At 36.1% G+C, this 17199-nt stretch overlaps 5 protein-coding genes and 2 non-coding genes across 9 annotated transcripts in view; 3 read left to right on the forward strand and 4 right to left on the reverse strand.

Moving 5' to 3' along the window:
- LOC104786642 (laccase-3-like) overlaps positions 1-1443 on the forward strand; it is a 2905-nt gene extending 1462 nt beyond the window's left edge. Inside the window, exons 5-6 of one of the 2 annotated variants that reach the window (XM_019245867.1) lie at positions 64-994; positions 1094-1443. In XM_019245867.1, the coding sequence (XP_019101412.1) occupies positions 64-994; positions 1094-1224 (1062 nt within the window). In that variant the 3' untranslated portion in view covers positions 1225-1443. Of the gene's footprint in view, positions 1-4; positions 995-1093 lie in introns of both variants that reach the window. The other variant, XM_010512091.1, reaches the window with a different exon arrangement.
- LOC104786643 (malonyl CoA-acyl carrier protein transacylase-like) lies at positions 1861-4712 on the forward strand. Its single transcript, XM_010512092.2, has 10 exons — positions 1861-2279; positions 2567-2652; positions 2742-2808; positions 3025-3167; positions 3447-3495; positions 3640-3777; positions 3862-3942; positions 4033-4209; positions 4300-4386; positions 4484-4712. The coding sequence occupies exons 1-10, from the start codon at positions 1986-1988 to the stop codon at positions 4544-4546; spliced, it is 1185 nt and encodes a 394-aa protein (XP_010510394.1). The 5' UTR covers positions 1861-1985; the 3' UTR covers positions 4547-4712.
- TRNAG-GCC lies at positions 6204-6274 on the reverse strand. Its single transcript has one exon. It is a non-coding gene; the product is annotated as a tRNA-Gly (tRNA).
- TRNAG-GCC lies at positions 9260-9330 on the reverse strand. The gene has a single exon. It is a non-coding gene; the product is annotated as a tRNA-Gly (tRNA).
- On the forward strand, positions 9409-11340 carry LOC104786644 (probable protein phosphatase 2C 26). Of its 2 annotated transcripts, none has more exons than XM_010512093.1 (11): positions 9409-9591; positions 9693-9744; positions 9846-9925; positions 10016-10097; positions 10166-10236; positions 10330-10409; positions 10507-10604; positions 10685-10808; positions 10888-10970; positions 11047-11095; positions 11177-11340. In XM_010512093.1, exons 1-11 carry the CDS (start codon positions 9461-9463, stop codon positions 11227-11229), a joined length of 903 nt encoding a protein of 300 aa, XP_010510395.1. In that variant the 5' UTR covers positions 9409-9460; the 3' UTR covers positions 11230-11340. The 2 variants fall into 2 exon arrangements, with proteins under 2 accessions (XP_010510395.1, XP_010510396.1); XM_010512094.2 differs by having other exon boundaries at positions 9576-9591; positions 9835-9925.
- LOC104786645 (mitoferrin-like) lies at positions 11355-13375 on the reverse strand. Its single transcript, XM_010512095.2, has 2 exons — positions 12388-13375; positions 11355-11826 (listed from the first exon to the last, which is right to left on the reverse strand). Exons 1-2 carry the CDS (start codon positions 13180-13182, stop codon positions 11620-11622), a joined length of 1002 nt encoding a protein of 333 aa, XP_010510397.1. The 5' UTR covers positions 13183-13375; the 3' UTR covers positions 11355-11619.
- On the reverse strand, positions 14084-15853 carry LOC104786646 (UDP-glycosyltransferase 87A1-like). Its single transcript, XM_010512096.2, has 2 exons — positions 15300-15853; positions 14084-15142 (listed from the first exon to the last, which is right to left on the reverse strand). Exons 1-2 carry the CDS (start codon positions 15793-15795, stop codon positions 14268-14270), a joined length of 1371 nt encoding a protein of 456 aa, XP_010510398.1. The 5' UTR covers positions 15796-15853; the 3' UTR covers positions 14084-14267.

Here is a 17199-nt window from a genome sequence, read left to right on the forward strand (position 1 = left end):
CCAGGCGATCTTTACCGCTGTTCCCGGGCTGGGACCATGCGTTTTCCAATTTTCCCTGGCGAGACGGTTCAGCTTCGAGTCATCAACGCTGGTATGAACCAAGAGCTCTTCTTCTCAGTCGCCAACCACCAGCTCACAGTCGTTGAAACTGATTCCGCCTACACAAAACCATTCACCACAAATGTCATCATGCTCGGTCCTGGTCAAACCACTAACGTCCTCATCACTGCAAACCAACGACCTGGCCGTTACTACATGGCAGCTCGAGCCTACAACAGCGCAAACGCTCCGTTCGACAACACAACCACGACTGCCATCTTACAGTACGTCAACGCTCCAACAAGACGTGGCCGTGGTCGTGGTCGTGGTCAGATGGCTCCGGTTTTCCCTGTTCTTCCCGGGTTCAACGACACCGCAACCGCAACAGCTTTCACCAACCGTCTCCGGTACTGGAAACGAGCTCCAGTACCACAACAAATCGACGAGAACCTCTTTTTCACCGTCGGGTTGGGACTAATCAACTGCGCCAACCCAAACAGTCCACGTTGCCAGGGTCCTAACGGGACACGATTCGCGGCCAGCATAAACAACATGTCTTTTGTTCTACCACGTAGGAACTCCGTCATGCAAGCTTACTACCAAGGCATGCCCGGAATCTTCACTACTGATTTCCCGCCTGTTCCACCGGTGCAATTCGATTACACCGGTAACGTTAGCCGCGCGCTATGGCAGCCAATAAAAGGAACCAAAGCATACAAGCTTAAATACAGAGCTAATGTTCAGATTGTGTTACAAGACACTAGCATAGTCACGCCTGAGAATCATCCCATGCATCTACACGGATACCAATTCTACGTTGTTGGGTCAGGTTTTGGTAATTTCAACCCGAGAACAGACCCGGCTAGGTTTAACCTATTTGACCCACCAGAGAGGAACACCATTGGGACACCACCAGGTGGTTGGGTAGCAATCCGGTTCGTCGCTGATAATCCAGGTTAGATCATTTGATATTTTCTACTTATCAAAGCTTAAGTGATCTTATTGACTGAAAAAGTGAAAAACAAAATTTGACATATAATTTGGTGTAATGCAGGAGCATGGTTTATGCATTGTCACATTGATTCACATTTGGGATGGGGTCTGGCTATGGTTTTCCTAGTTGAGAACGGTCGTGGACGGTTGCAATCAGTTCAGGCTCCACCGTTGGATCTTCCAAGATGCTAATAAAAATCCTCTACCGTTGGATCTTGTTTTGTTATAATTTTTTTTCATTAATGAAAAAGGCTTTGTGGGTAATTGATAATTTGATATGTTAAAGATGGTGAACTGCTCTATTGAAAGTGGTTCAACCTTTGTACTTTTGTTATTTTCCTCGTAATAGAGAGAGTGTTTTGGATTTTTCCTATTATAAGTTTACCAAATAAAGCTGTGTTCTTCGATCATCATCCTCTTCTAGCTGACTTTCCCAAACAATAGCAACATATCCACTCCTCAAGTTTACGAGAAAATAATTCGAAACAAAATAAGTAAATAACGTCGTTGCAGTTGTTGTAGACATACCATGAATTGTGAGAATATAAAAATTACAAAAAGGCAATGACATAATCCCAATGATCCAAACACCACCACCAATCGATCTCTTTATATTATTTTGAAACACAAGTCGATATATACAAACAATAAGACACAAGTGGTATCGGTGAAAACACAATACAGAATTGTTGAAACACCAAAGTGAACAAACACACACATTATTCTTACACAACCCTAGTTTATACTCCAATCATCTCCACAAATGGGATAAAAAAAAAATCCTGTAAAGTTTATTTATTATTATTTTTTTTTTTTTATCTAAGGGAAAGAAAAAAAACGGTTGGTCTGATACTCAACTTCCTCCATCTACTACTATCATCATCATCTTCGTTAACTCCGCTGAAGCTTTTTTCTTGTTTTAAAAGGATTATTACAACTGTTCCCTTCTCTGAATGCACTCACTGCTTCACCTTACTACTATCTTACGCACCTCTCCTGCTAATTCTCTTATCCTGCGCACCCCTCTCTCCGCTATGGCCACCGCCGCTTCCTCTTCCTTGCTCCTCCCTTCCGTTTCTCTTAACAATCTCTCCTGCTCTAAAAATGCCTCCTTTTGCTTCCCCGCCAAGAATCTCAGCCGATCTAGGGTTTCAATGAGCGTCTCCGCTGGATCTCAGACTACTACTGTTCACGACTCTCTGTTCGCCGATTACAAACCCACCACCGCGTTTCTATTTCCCGGTCAGGTAACTTTGTCTCTAATTTTTCCGATTACTGGACTTGGATTGATTCGTAGCGCAATGTTATCTATCTGAACAGTGATAATGTGGATTCTGATATAAGAAAGTTTATTGATTTCGCCTCAATTTAGAACATTTCGAAGTGCCCAGATTGAAAAGTTTGCCACTTTTGAATTTTTTGGTTCTGGTTTCACAGTTTACAGGTTGATTTGATTGTAATTATAGTGTAGGGCTCTGACCATATAGCTATTTTGCAATCCCTCAGAATTTGTGATGAGTTTGGTAAATCTCAGGGAGCTCAAGCCGTAGGAATGGGAAAAGAGGCTCAGAGTGTTGCAGCAGCTGGAGAGTTGTATAAGAAAGCTAATGATATCTTAGGGTACGTTCCTTATTGTTAAAAAGTTGGAACCTTTTTGTTTGTTTTTTGTTCACTTAGTGTGAATGAATAAACTAAATGGTGGCTTTCAGGTATGATCTTCTGGACATTTGTGTTAGTGGACCAAAAGAGAAGCTTGATTCCACGGTCATAAGCCAGGTATCTTTCTCTTCCATATCTCTCAGTCTTTGCAACATTTGGTTAGGGACAACCGGACAAGTTAGGATTTATGATCTACTTTCTTGTTAGTGTCACCCTATATCAAGCAGAACTTAATTTTTTTATGTGATATTTCCTTTTAGTAGTTTATGAAATTCATGTACAGTATGTACGATTTGGTATGGTTTCTAAGTTCTTGGTCTATCATTTTTCCAGCCTGCTATTTATGTCACAAGTTTAGCAGCAGTTGAATTGCTCCGTGTTCGTGAAGGCGGAGAGCAAATAATTAACTCGGTTGATGTGACTTGTGGTCTCAGTTTGGGAGAGTATACTGCTCTGGCTTTTGCTGGAGCCTTCAGGTTAGTTAATAATACAACTCAGGGGAGTTAAAGATACCGAGATTAGGATAAGTTAACACAAAACATATTGGGCTTTTTGTGATAGAATGAGAACTGTTTTCTTAGGTTACGTCTTAGTTTATCCATTTGCTAGTTAATAGAATGATAGTGGTTCCAAATCTCGGACTTTCAGATATCATTGTAAGACCACATGTTACTGTACTTTGTTCCCTTTTACCTATGTGCATCATCACCTAAAGTACTTTTGTTCTTTTCTCTGTTACTGCTTTTATTCTCAAGCTTCGAGGACGGGCTGAAGCTTGTAAAACTTAGAGGAGAAGCCATGCAGGTAAGATTGAAAGCTTCTCTGTATATTCTTCATCGATTAAGTTTAGGTTGATGTTGTGACGGCTGAAATTCACAGTGATCTTATTTTACCATTCGAACTTCGAATAGCTGCATTGACAAAGTTTTTGATAAAATGCCTTTTCAGGCTGCTGCAGATGCTGCTAAGAGTGCCATGGTTAGTATCATAGGGTTGGACTCAGAAAAGGTTCAGCAGTTGTGTGATGCAGCAAATCAAGAAGTAGATGAAGCTGACAAAGTTCAGATTGCAAATTACTTATGTCCGGTATATATATGTCCTCTATGAATCTTTTATATTCAAAACTTGTATAAAATCATCTTCACATTCCATATTATGGTTTGCATACAGGGTAACTACGCAGTATCTGGAGGTCTTAAGGGAATTGAAGCTGTTGAAGCCAAAGCTAAGTCATTCAAGGCTCGAATGACGGTATCCGCTCTCTCTCATTCCCTTATCCTATGTTTTGCCGTCTTCCTTATGCTATATAAGAAACATGATTGTTGGCACCTTGTTCTGTAGGTGCGTTTAGCTGTTGCAGGTGCTTTCCACACTAGTTTTATGGAGCCAGCAGTCTCGAGATTAGAAGCTGCATTGGCAGCAACGGAGATTAGAAGTCCGAGGATCCCAGTGATCTCGAATGTCGATGCACAGCCTCATGCAGATCCAGACATGATTAAGAAGATACTTGCACGCCAGGTAAGAAACCAATACTCAGTAAAGCTATGTATTCCTCTTTTTTGTTGGCACGCAAAGATGAAGCAAAAATTCATATGTTTGTAACCGCAGGTGACATCTCCAGTCCAATGGGAGACAACAGTAAAGACTCTCTTATCCAAAGGACTTCAAAGCAGCTATGAATTGGGACCTGGAAAGGTATTTTTTCTAGCCTCGTAATCTTCTCCGTTGTAGATTGATGTTTATTCTTCTTTCTTCTAAGTTGTGTGTGTTTTGTGGCATTTTCAAACACCAGGTAATTGCAGGGATATTCAAGAGAGTAGATAAAAGCGCCAGCGTTGAAAATATCAGTGCTTAAGACTCTGCCTAGCGTTTTGTAATTCAGTTGAGAATCACTAATAATAAGTTAATCTAAAATTTATGTACTGGTGCTTCAGTAGTTTGAGAATTCAAAGTTTTGTATGGAATATTTATTTGAAACTTTACATGATATATGTATTGAGAGAGATATCTTTTTAGTTTCAGTTGAAGAGAGTGGCAATCCCAAGTTTGTGTTATATAATACTGTTTTTTTGGGTTTTGTTGCACTTTGATTCAGGGGGACATCATCTACTATGAAGTTATAAGAATTGTTGACAAAAAAAAATAAGAATAAAAAGAAAAGAGTGAGCTCAGGTTAAAGCGAGGTTTATATCACATCCGAAGATTCATCACCACAGCTCAATTTACTTTCATCATAGCTCACATGTTCATGCACCTAGCCGGGAATCGAACACGGGACCTATGCTTAGCAAAGGATAATTCTACCACTAGACCACTGGTGCTTATTATTTAAAATGGTAACATTTATTTATTTATACGTTGAAACTTAAAACTAACATCTCAAATGCGAGTTCGAGCATATTTCTTTTTGAAGGTTTTGCTAGTCATGTGAACTTGTTTGTAATTGTAATTATGGATTATTGGATGGTAATTTCACTTTCACCCGGTTCCAAATGATACAAGATGGAAATTAATTTCTACATGTCGAATTTTGTAACCTTTCCTTTATTAAAAGACATTAGCGGTTACTATTTACTAAATTTGTCATCCATTTTTTTTGGTCATTCACCAAAACGGCAAGATCTTACTAGAGGATCATTGACACTACATGAATTTCAATACAAATAGCATTGGAAAAAGAACCATTGACAAGAAAAGCCTTTTACTAGAGGATCAATAAGTAATCCAAGATATATATCGTCTAATGAGAAACTCATCTAAGTCCGTGTTATCATGTTTTGTAGCAATATTTTTTCATATATATGTGGTGTAAGACATTGATGAATGTAACTAAAAGTTGTCCCTTTGCGCAACCTCATTGCCTCACTCAACTATTTTACGAAATAGAAAAATCTATTTTGTTTTTGAAGAAAATCCTAAAACTTCCTCCGAGAATATAAACTCCTAAAACTTTATCAAAAAAGAAAAAAAGAAAAAAAAGATCTCAGTCAAGAGGCAACACATCCGAGAAGTCAGAATAATGTGAAGCCACCGCTAAACCCGTTTTTTAACTGTGGCAGGGTTCTATTCTACAACTAAACCACGGGTGCCAAGTATTACTTTTAAAGAGGCTTCTCAAACAATTACTTTTTTCAGAAATGCACACCCTTTTTCTTAAGGAATAAAATGTGTACGTACAGGTTCGTGATGCTCTTTGTTAATGATGATGTTGTGCAAGATTAAGTTTTTTTTCTTAGAGGCCAATGGCCTATGGAATGGAAGCAATGGTGAGTAACTTGTAATTAACCACTTGTTCATCCTTGAAAAAGAATCAGTATGTTGATAAGGTTCACTTTTCATGTTTATTTTACAGTTTGTTCCAGAAGGTTACCTCTTTGTCTTTAGAGCTCAGAGGGGGAACAAGAAAAGGAAAAAAAAACAAAGAGCTCAGAGGTGTGGCGTATATCAACCGAAAGCTCGGGAGAATGCGAAGGACCCAACCAACGCTTAAACCAATTTCATCACAGCTCAAATGCACCAGCCGGGAATCGAACCCGGGTCTGTACCGTGGCAGGGTACTATTCTACCACTAGACCACTGGTGCTTTGATGCTGTAACAGGGGATAAGTATATTAATATAATTAAATTCACTCAATTTGGACACAAAAAGGCCTTTTCAATACAAGAAAATCTATAAAAGACAAAGGTGGACAAATATGTACATATAAATTTGATCAACAAAAAGCTGTGTTCCCTCCTCTTTCCCAAAACTTACTGTGAAATGATGGTGTATGGAGTTACACTGATCTACATTTTGTATATAAAAATGTATCTAAATTGGTAAAATATGTATATGTATCTAAAATGCGACTAAAAGATGCCAGCTCGTCAGTGTGGTTGCTGTAAGCCAGTGAGAAATTTCGGTAAAACTATGAGGTTAAAATGCATGTAACTTTACTCAAAGTAGTAGTAGTGCCGTAGTGGTAATAGCTTAATTACCAAATGTGAAACCAAGGGTGCTAATAAGCGTTTTGTTGCAGATCATGATCGAGACAAAAGACACAACGGATCAACTCAAAGCACCAATTGTTCCCAACTGGAACTTGTGGCTATCGCTCATACTTTGTTGTTGTTTATTATTTGCTTTGCAGTCACAATCTATAATAACCAACAAAATTAACATCACATGACACACTTTTAAACGTTACTAGTTGGGGTGTAAAAAATAATGATCCGTTGAGTGCTGAATCTAGGAGCGAAGTGCTGTAGATGGCTAACCAAATCAAAAAGGAGAGATATATATACGAGTGCTGAATCTCACTTTTAAATGTTACTAATTGGGGGGTGTTACCAATATTTGATATTTAATAACGGGGCTAACCGGTAAAATATATATGAAAAAAAAGAGAACAAAAATAGAGATGAGATTGATGTCTTCTCAAGCTTGTGCAAATGCAAATGTGTCACACTCTCATTCTATCCTACCAATCTATATCTGTCAATTTTAACTCTGTCCGTAGCCGAAGAAATCACAATTTTTATTGTGGGTTTTAAAAACATAGAACATGCACAAAACAAAATAATTAGAGAGCCCTCTCTTTATCTAGGGTTTCCACATTAGCAGCTATGTCATCACATTTATTGCTAAAACAAAACATTAGAAGTAAAATTAATTTTAGACTTTATATTGTTATCTTTCATTAAATGAAGCCAATAATTTAGAAAAAAATATTAAAAAACAAAATATAAAAAGATACAACACAAACATATGAAAAGTATGAATACAGATTAGATAAATATAAAATTAGATAATTCTATCTTAACATATAATGTGTAAATATTTTTAGATAAATAGAAATAGGAAAAATAAATTTATCATATATCTAACACTACAACATTCATTTTAAAGAGTTACAATTGTTTAGTAGAATAAAAAAGTGATTTTTTTTTTTTGAAATAATAAACTAAAGTTTAAAGATTTTACTCATAATAAAAAGTAATTATCTTTAAAGAAAAAGAACACATTTAAAGCTTGAGAATGTATTTGTTAATGTTAATTCTAGAGTATCAATTCACAATAACGGTTAAGAAAATAAGAAAAATTCAGTACATATTATCATTTATAAACATAATATAATAACGCTTAAAAAAATAAGAAAGATTCACTCCATATTATTATTTATAAACATAATATGATAATTAATTAGTAAAAAATTATGTATTATTTAACTTTTCTAAATTTGAAATGGTGATTTTAAAAATAACAGAATATCTAAAAAGGAGAATCAAATATTAATCACTATATAGAAAATTAATATAGATTGAAAATGATCAAGGTGATTTGAAATAAAACAAAAAACTATTTTATTTGTAATCATTGAACAAAATGAACACTTTTTCTTTATAATTTGTTTAATTTTCATCCATATGCAAATGGTATTTGAATAATTTTTCAACCTTTTCAACTCAAATGGTGAAAATCGGTTGAATAAGGGTGCAAATGGTTGCACAATTAAAAAGGTTGAAGGAGTTGAAAAAAATTATTCAACCAAGTTTCACCATTTGATTGGAAGAAGTTGAAGAAGTTGGAAAAATCTATTCAACCCATTCAACCTAAAAAGTTGAAAAAATAAACTAATCCTACAGCAAAAATGTTCAACTTGTTCAACCACTATTTTGGAGATGAATGGGTTGAATATTTTCCAACTCAATTTTGTTCAACTCATTTTTTTAATTTTATGCAACCATTTGCAGCATAAGTTTTTTTCAACTTTTTGAGATTTTAAACTTTGCAACCATTTGCACCCATATGGGTGAAAATTAAACATTATAGCTGAATGGTTGAAAAATGTTAGTTGAAAAAAAAAGTTGAACAATATTCAAGGCTACAAATGGTTGCAAAAAATTGAATAGGTTGGAAATATTAAGTTGCATAAAATTGGATAGATTATCATTCAATATATTCTTCTCGAGAAATGTGGTTGAACAAAAATTTGAATGGGACAATTCAAACTTTCAAAGTTAAGAAGTCAGTTAACTTAAAATAAAATAAAATAAACATACAGTTTTGCAACTTAAGGCTTTTCAAACACAAAAAAAAAAAAGTTTAATCTGATTGTACATATATATTAGGATTTAGCCCGTGGTACATCACAAGACAACTTTTTCTTTTATTTGTATATATAATTTTAGTGATTTTATATTATAATTCATTAAGTTTATTTGATTTTTAATATAGTTGATGGAGTGTTATATTTTTTTTTTAGTGAAGTTGTGTTACTGAATTATGATTTTGTATATATATTTCATAGAAAATATCATAATTAAGGTAGATAAATCATTGTGGTTTGCATTATTCTTGATTAGACTTGATTTATTATAAATATTTCAACCAAATTTTAATATTAATTTAAATGGCAGAAAATTAATCATATAAATCTTACTAATAAAAAGTTAGAACATAAAATGTATTTTGATCTATTAAAAAAAGGAAAAAAAAGAGCTCAGAGGTATGGCAAATCTCAACTGAAAGTTCAGGAGAGTGCGAAGGACCCAACCAACGCTTAAACCAATATCATCACAGCTCAAATGCACCAGCCGGGAATCGAACCCGGGTCTGTACCGTGGCAGGGTACTATTCTACCACTAGACCACTGGTGCTTGTTGCTTCTATCTCTTCTGATAATTTTATTATAGCCTTTTATTCTGACAACATTCACAATTTCACACAAGTCACAACCACAGGATTGAAAAGAGAGAGAGAGAGAGAGAGAGCAAGAAGTCGGAGGAAATGGCGATTCCAATGACGAGAATGATGGTTCCTCAGGCACGACCATCGCTTCGTCTCTCACACACCAACCTTCCAAACTCAACTCGTAACTTCCTCTGTCTCTGTGCTCCATCAGAAATCCAACCACTTCGGTTTGGCTCTTTCTTTCCCTTGGCTAAGTTTGCTGAAAGTTCATTACTTTGCTCGAAACTGAGGACTCATTTGTCCAAATATGTTTGCATATTTCATTTAGGCCCGAACTCTCTTTATCTGTCGGAACTCACGCAATCCCACATCCAGATAAGGTACATCAACTCTCTGTTGTCTTCTTCAATGGATGTAATGAATTAGGATTTGCTTAGAGAAGGTTTATGCAATTAAAAATCGACCTTTAGTGTCGGAATAGGTAGAGAAAGGTGGTGAAGATGCTTTCTTTGTGAGTAGTTATAGAGGAGGAGTCATGGCTGTTGCAGATGGTGTCTCCGGGTAAGCTTTGGATTGCTTATGGTAACTTTGAGTTGAGTTTGTTTCTGGGTTTATCTCATCTTTGTTAAAGTTTGTGTCTTTTTGTCTCAGTTGGGCTGAACAAGATGTTGATCCTTCCTTGTTCTCTAAAGAACTTATGGCTAATGCTTCTCGTCTAGTTGATGATGAAGATGTAAGATTTTAAATCTCACTGCAAGTATTAGTTTAGTTTTATCTTTTGATTTTCTTGAATTGGAACAGGTCAGATATGATCCTGGTTTTCTCATTGACAAAGCTCATACCGCAACTACCTCCAGAGGTTCTGCCACAATGTGAGGTTTTGAATGATTTTGTCCTAATTGTTATTCAAGGTTGGTTTTTGTCCCTTTTTGGATAGCTTGATGTCGAGGTTATTGGTGAAGCAGTATTCTAGCTATGCTTGAGGAGGTGGGAATTCTCAAAATAGGCAATGTAGGGGACTGTGGACTTAAACTTCTTCGTGAAGGTTTTTTGTTCCTTCTCTTATCCTTCTGTAACCTGAAATGCTTAGATTCTTTCAGGTTCAGCCTTTGACAAAGAGATTGCCTTATTCTCATTTTCAGGTCAGATTATTTTTGCCACTACTCCACAAGAGCACTATTTTGACTGTCCTTACCAACTTAGCTCTGAGGGATCTGCTCAAACTTATCTAGATGCATCGGTATATAAATCTTTACCAACTCTTCATGATTTTTGTTATGTATTGTACCTCTCTGTAATATGCTTTTGCAATTCAAGCAGTTTAGCATAGTGGAAGTACAGAAGGGAGACGTGATCGTGATGGGTTCAGATGGGCTTTTCGATAATGTGTTTGACCATGAGATCGTTTCGATTGTGACCAAGCATGCTGATGTTGCTGAATCATGTATGTATAGACCATCTCTCTTGATATCTAATCTGAAGTTTAGAAGTGACATGGTTTGTTTTGCTTCAACTATTAACAGCGAGGTTATTAGCTGAAGTGGCGAGTAGCCATTCAAGAGATACAGAGTTTGAATCTCCATATGCATTAGAAGCAAGAGCCAAGGTAAGATTTAACTTGATCTAAGAATGAATTTTTAACATGTATCTAAAATTCATGTATATGCGTTTTGTCATAATAGGGGTTTGATGTTCCTCTCTGGAAGAAGGCACTAGGAAAGAAGCTTACAGGTAAATAAACAACAATGTTGAAGCATGATATGCTAAACAATGGGTAGTTTCTGAGTTGATCTTTGGTTCTGAAAATTGCAGGAGGGAAGCTTGATGATGTCACTGTGATCGTTGCCAAAGTTGTTAGCTCATGAGTCACTCTGTTCATGAGAAAGTTTATGTGAATTTCTCTTTATTCTTTTTGTACAAGTCCTTGTAGAAACTTGTCCCTTTCTCTCAATAAGAAAGTGTTTTCAAAAATATAATTCATCCTTGTGAATACTCTTTAAGCTCATCTATCTCTTTATAGTATATTGTCACAAAAACAAATAAAAATACAAAACTTCTCTGCCAATGCAAATCTGAAAAAAGGCCTTGGGTTGTGCAACTCTAATCTGACAACATTATTAAGTAAAAACGAATCATTATACAAACAGAGATCTCTCTAAGAGCTAGTGTTAACACTAACAAACCAGTAGCTCTATGAAGAATCAATCACCTGAATCAGGCAAGCAAATAAGCCGAATGCATGTTTGTGTCCCTTTTCAAGCTACGTTTGATTCACCATTGAGATCTCCAAAGAAGGATTTGACTGTTTCATAAGTGGACCAGCAGATAGCAGCTGCTGGAGCGTGGAATAGCATTCTTGGTAGCCATCCTCTGGCTAGTCCTCGATAACCGTCTTTCTTCACAATTGTTCGGAACACATCGCTTATTGAACTGGTCTTGAAACGATCACAACCACACACACCCTGAAATACATAACCAGAGAAATGTTTTTAAAAATATCCAAGAAAGTGTATTGCCAAAGATTCTAAGCTTAGAGCTGACATTTTATTGATCTCTCTTCATCATTTAAGTCAAAACTGATATCACACAATTAGGAACATATCCCCTAAATTAAGTAAATTTTATGCCACAAATTCTACACCTTTAGTCGCCAGTTTCAAACCAGAATTAGTTAAAGCTATGCCACTTTTACACCGAGGACACTTACAGCTCAACACGACTAGATAGTTTTCCTACCTCATAAACTTAGACAAATTTCAAACCAGAAAGATATAAACTACACAATAACCACAGCCAAACACTATGTGATTGTCAAACATTAAGTAGACAAAAGCATAAACCACGAAAATCAAAACAAGTTAATCTAAAGAACCTAATCCTAGTCCAGTTGTTGAGTTACATGATCACAAAGTAACTATGTGTAATGCAATCAAGCATCTAGTATACACCTATGTGTTTATCAATAATCACATTGGCTATTATCAGATAACGCAAAGTCAATAGCTTTAGAAATTTCAACTCACCTGACACTGCAATTGCGTCTTAACAACATCAAGCGGAGTAGTTACAACAGCCGCTAACCCACCAGCAGCAGCTCCAGCAGTAGCATAAACCAACCAACCTTCCTCATCCTCTTCACCACCAGCGTGTTCAGGCAACATCTCCCTCAATCCCTTCTTAACCGCCTCATAAGTAGTGAAGTGAACAGCAGTAAACGGAGCATTCATCAACACAGTAGTTCTATACGAAGCATAAAAAGCACCAAACCCTTCCTCACGCATTACCCTACCAATACAATCCCAAACTCCCTTATAAGTCCCATTCCCAATCTGTAACCTCTGCTTAACCATATCCATTGGAGTAAACACAGCATCACTCGATATAGTAGCGAAAACACCCGAGATGGCGTGTGCAGCAGAGTTATTAGGGTTCCCACCAGATAAAAACTTCTTGGAGACTTCATAGAATGAGAAATAAACAGCGTGAGCTGGTCCAGCACCAAGCCCCATTGCCCAAATACCTCTGTACAAAGCAGATGGACCATCGGTTTTGATAATTGAACGGAAAGCTTGACGTAAACCGACTGGTTTGATGGGACATGAACGGAGAGCTTGCATATGGGTTTTGACTGTATCTACTGGAAACATAGCCATGTGTTCAACAGAGCCAGCGATTGAACCTGCGACCATGAGCTGCCAGAATCGGAGAGCTGTGTTTTGAGCTGGAACGACGATTGCTGGATGAAAATCTGGTGGTTGTGGGATTGGACGGAGATCGGATTCTGGGAATTTGGATGCAGTTGTGGCTTCTGTCGCCATTGTTTTTTAGGATTGAAAGGTTTGAGCTTTTAGGGAGGGTAGAAGATGAATCTGAAGAAGGGGGAAGGAGGAGGTTGTTAAATTAGGGTTCCGAGAAGGTTGGAGAAATACCAAATCTGGAGATTTCTCCGACCAGAGAGAGGAGCGGCGGTTTAACTAAAGACATATAGGACAAGGAGGAACACCTCTGTCTTGTCTTGTGGGCTTTTAAACACACACCCGTTCGCCAAGTAATAAATATTCTTTTGTCTTAAACTTCCTTTTTAGCCTGTTTAGTGTTTACCATTATCGGATCCTAATACAAAATATTATGGATATGAATATTCGAAGCAAGATAATATCCTAAAATAAATAAGTAAAAAAGAATATTTGAATTTCACTAAAAGAGAGAGGGAAATTAAAAAAAAAAACTGAAGTTAAAACTAATTTAAGCTTCTATAGTCAATAACTCAAATATGTTCTGGAAACAAAATAATTGTCTGTCCTCCACAAATAACAACAACAAAAAAAAAGTTTTAGGTTCTTTATTTTTCTGTCAGATGTATGATTTTTAGATTTTATAATATATATTACAAAATGAGATGATAATTGGAACAACAATTGAAAGAAAGAGTAGTAATGACTAAAGACTTTAACGTTCAAACTAGATAAATTTAGTATAAATAGGATCATGAAGAAACTCTTTTCTCTAATATTTAGGATTCCGTTCGAATAGAGCGTATACGAATCAAAATAAGGATAGAACTGAACGGTTGTGTCATTCCTTGTTGTTGTAATGAAAATGCGTGTGAATAGATCATCCGCATGAGTCGAGACAATGCTAAAAGGTAGTAGACATGTTGGTTGGTGTAATAGAGATAGTGCTCAGGGCTCTGCCTAACTTCAGAAAAAATAAAAAACAAAGCCAACAGCTTTATGCTTTTTTATTTTATTTAACGTAAAACAAACGAACACGGAACACTAATATAAAGACGAAACGAAAATGCACAAAATGAATGAAATAAAATTACAAATAACACAGTTCTACAAACAATCTTAAATTTGAATATTTAACAAACTTAGACCCTAATCGTTCACAATAGAACTCAAACGATCTTGGTAATATCTTTAATGAAAGCGTCGATGTCAGTATCAGAAGAACCACTTTCTGCAACCGCACCTCGACATATCTCACTGAGATCACAAACCCTTTTTCTCATCTCTTTCCCATCTTCACTCTCTCCATCCATAAACCTTATTACCAATTCCTTGATCTCATCACTCACTATCAGCAGCTCTGTCTTCTTCCTCTCGATCCTCATTCCGACCCTCCACTCGTCAACAATTAACTTAGCGTTCAGAAACTGATCCCAAGAAACAGGAAACGCAAGCATTGGTACACCCGAATATATCCCTTCCAATGTCGAGTTAAACCCGCAATGCGTCCAAAACCCGCCTACAGCTTTGTGACAAAGCACACGCAGCTGATGGCACCAGCTCACCACAAAACCCGAGCTACCTTTAAGAGACTCCTTAAGCTTCAACTCACTCTCACGAGCTACCCAAAGAAACCGGACTCCAATCTCTCTCACACCTACCACTATCTCCTCCATCTGAGCTTGAGAGACCGAAAGAAAACTCCCCTGAGATATATAAAGCACAGAGCTTTCTGGTTGCTCGTCAAGCCGTTGAATGTAATCGGGTTTGGTGCCATCATTTCCAACGGATATATCTTCAAAGGGTACTAACGGACCAGTGGCGTAAACAGGGAAATCAAACTTGGAAGTGAAAAAGTCGATGGCTTTTGGTTCGAGCTCATATGCAGAAGGGAAGAGAAGGTACTTGGCTTTGGAGAGCTCACCGAAAGACTTTTTGAATGCATTGAAGATCTCATGACAATAGCCGTGAGAGATCTGCAAATCACGGATTCGCGTCGGAGACAAACCCGGGATGTAATCAACGATCTCCTCAAGTTTTGATTCTACAAACAATTAAAGATTCAAGAATCAAGAATTATGTCTAAAAAGGATTGAACTTTACGATTTCTATCTAACAAAAAATGTAAACTTTTCTATCTGAAACAGAGTATACCTGAAACAAAAATATGAACTTTGCTATCTGAAACAGAGTATATATACCTGATGGTTCTACCGGGAAATGGCCGTGACTTGCGAGAAGATCTGAGTGAATGAAGAGAGAGAGAATCGTGGCGGACGTGGTCCAGAAAGAAGCCACCGGAATGTTCCTTTTTGTGCCGACACGCACTGCCCAAATGATGTGAGTGTCTGCGATGATTGCGTTAGGAGGTGGAGAGCTGAGACGGTCAAGTAGCTGCTCGAAGGGCTCCTCTAATCTGGTGAAGACGGCGTCGACGAAGCTGATGAAGTCGTTGGCCCGGACGAGTGCGGAAGGGATGAGATTTGGGAGAGTGGCGAAGTGGATCCGGTTAGGTTTCGGGTCGGATCCAATGAACCCGAGCCATTCTTCTGTGACGACGAATGTGACGATGAGGTTTGGGTCTCGCCGGACGAGGCGTTTGCAAAGGTTTAACATTGGGTTAATGTGGCCTCTTCCTGGCCAAGGCATGGCCACCACGTGGCGGAGTTCGAGTGGCTGAGGTTTGATTAGATCCATAGGAATATGTGAAATGAGTGATTCTGGTTAATGTAACCGAGTCTGAGAAGATGCATAGGATATATATGTCTGAATAAAACCAGCTTTTATAACATCTGTTGTCTTATTGCTTTTTCAATTAGTTTGTAGCTAATATCAAATCTGCTGTTTTGAACGTTTTCAGAAACTTGAAGTAACGGGTGTACTCTTTTGAAGAAAAAACCAAAAATGTGTCAGCTCTATAATGTGACTGTGTCTAGATATTTTTCTTACGTTTTTGGATGTTTTCTCTCCTTTCATTTACCATTTACTTTTGTTGAAAACTAGGATGAAAGTGAAAATTTGAAATGATTAACATTGTTAATTTTATATTTCGAGTGAAATTTTTTTAGTAATTTTTAATTGTATAATATAAAAGTCAGAAATAATAACTAAGATGAATTAACCAAATTAGTTAAATAAAATATTTGTTATATATATATAAATAAAAAATCGATTCAGTAATAATAAGAAAATAATATTAAAGATATATAAAGTTAGGTTTGCTGAATCATACTCAGATAATTAATTTTAAAAGATATTCACATAGAATCAAATTTGAATTATTATTCTATCCAAATTTATAAAAAATAATAAGAGAATTAGGGAGAAAGAGCTCCCGCAACTGCAACCAACTAAATTGGTTAAAAAGATAAATCTAAGAAAAATTAGAAATCACAATTAATTACCTAAATTAATACTTGAAAGAGATGATCAATACAATTAGATGGAAAACGACACCAAACAAAAGTTAGATGAATGAATCAATAAATAAAACAATCCAAAATTTTTAACAAAGATGAGTGAATTAATGTTGATTAATAAATTGAAAGAAAATAATACTCAGAATTTTTAAATTTTGAGGTATTAAACAATAGTCAAATGACAAAAACTTTTTTCAAGGTCCATAAAAAAAATACATTTATATATATATATATATATATATATATATATATATATATATAAACAAAGATGTGTAATACAAAAATGTGCGAAAACTAACAAATGTGAATATTGAAAGCTGGGTGTACGAGGAAGAAACACAATTGTTGGATCAAAATATATATTGCAACTTTTAAGATAATTAACAAATCTAAACAGTTAGATGAGATAATAAAAATAATCTCATCCGTTATATTTAAATTGACCCCTAAAAGTGAGTTTGCTATAATTATAAACATATAAATCTATGATTTTATTTATTAACTTGTAAGTTTAAAAAATACTTAGAAAACAATAAATTCGAGATTTGTTTTTGTATTTCATAAAAGTTTATATATAATAAACAAAGAGGTGTAAATATAAAGGTGTAAAATATAGAGGGGTGAAAAAAATGTGAACGAAGATACAGATTGTGGAGGCAATGGGATTTTTATGTTGAGTTGA

Source organism: Camelina sativa, chromosome 5 (assembly GCF_000633955.1).
Source record: "Camelina sativa cultivar DH55 chromosome 5, Cs, whole genome shotgun sequence".
Classification (NCBI taxonomy): Eukaryota; Viridiplantae; Streptophyta; class Magnoliopsida; order Brassicales; family Brassicaceae; genus Camelina; species Camelina sativa.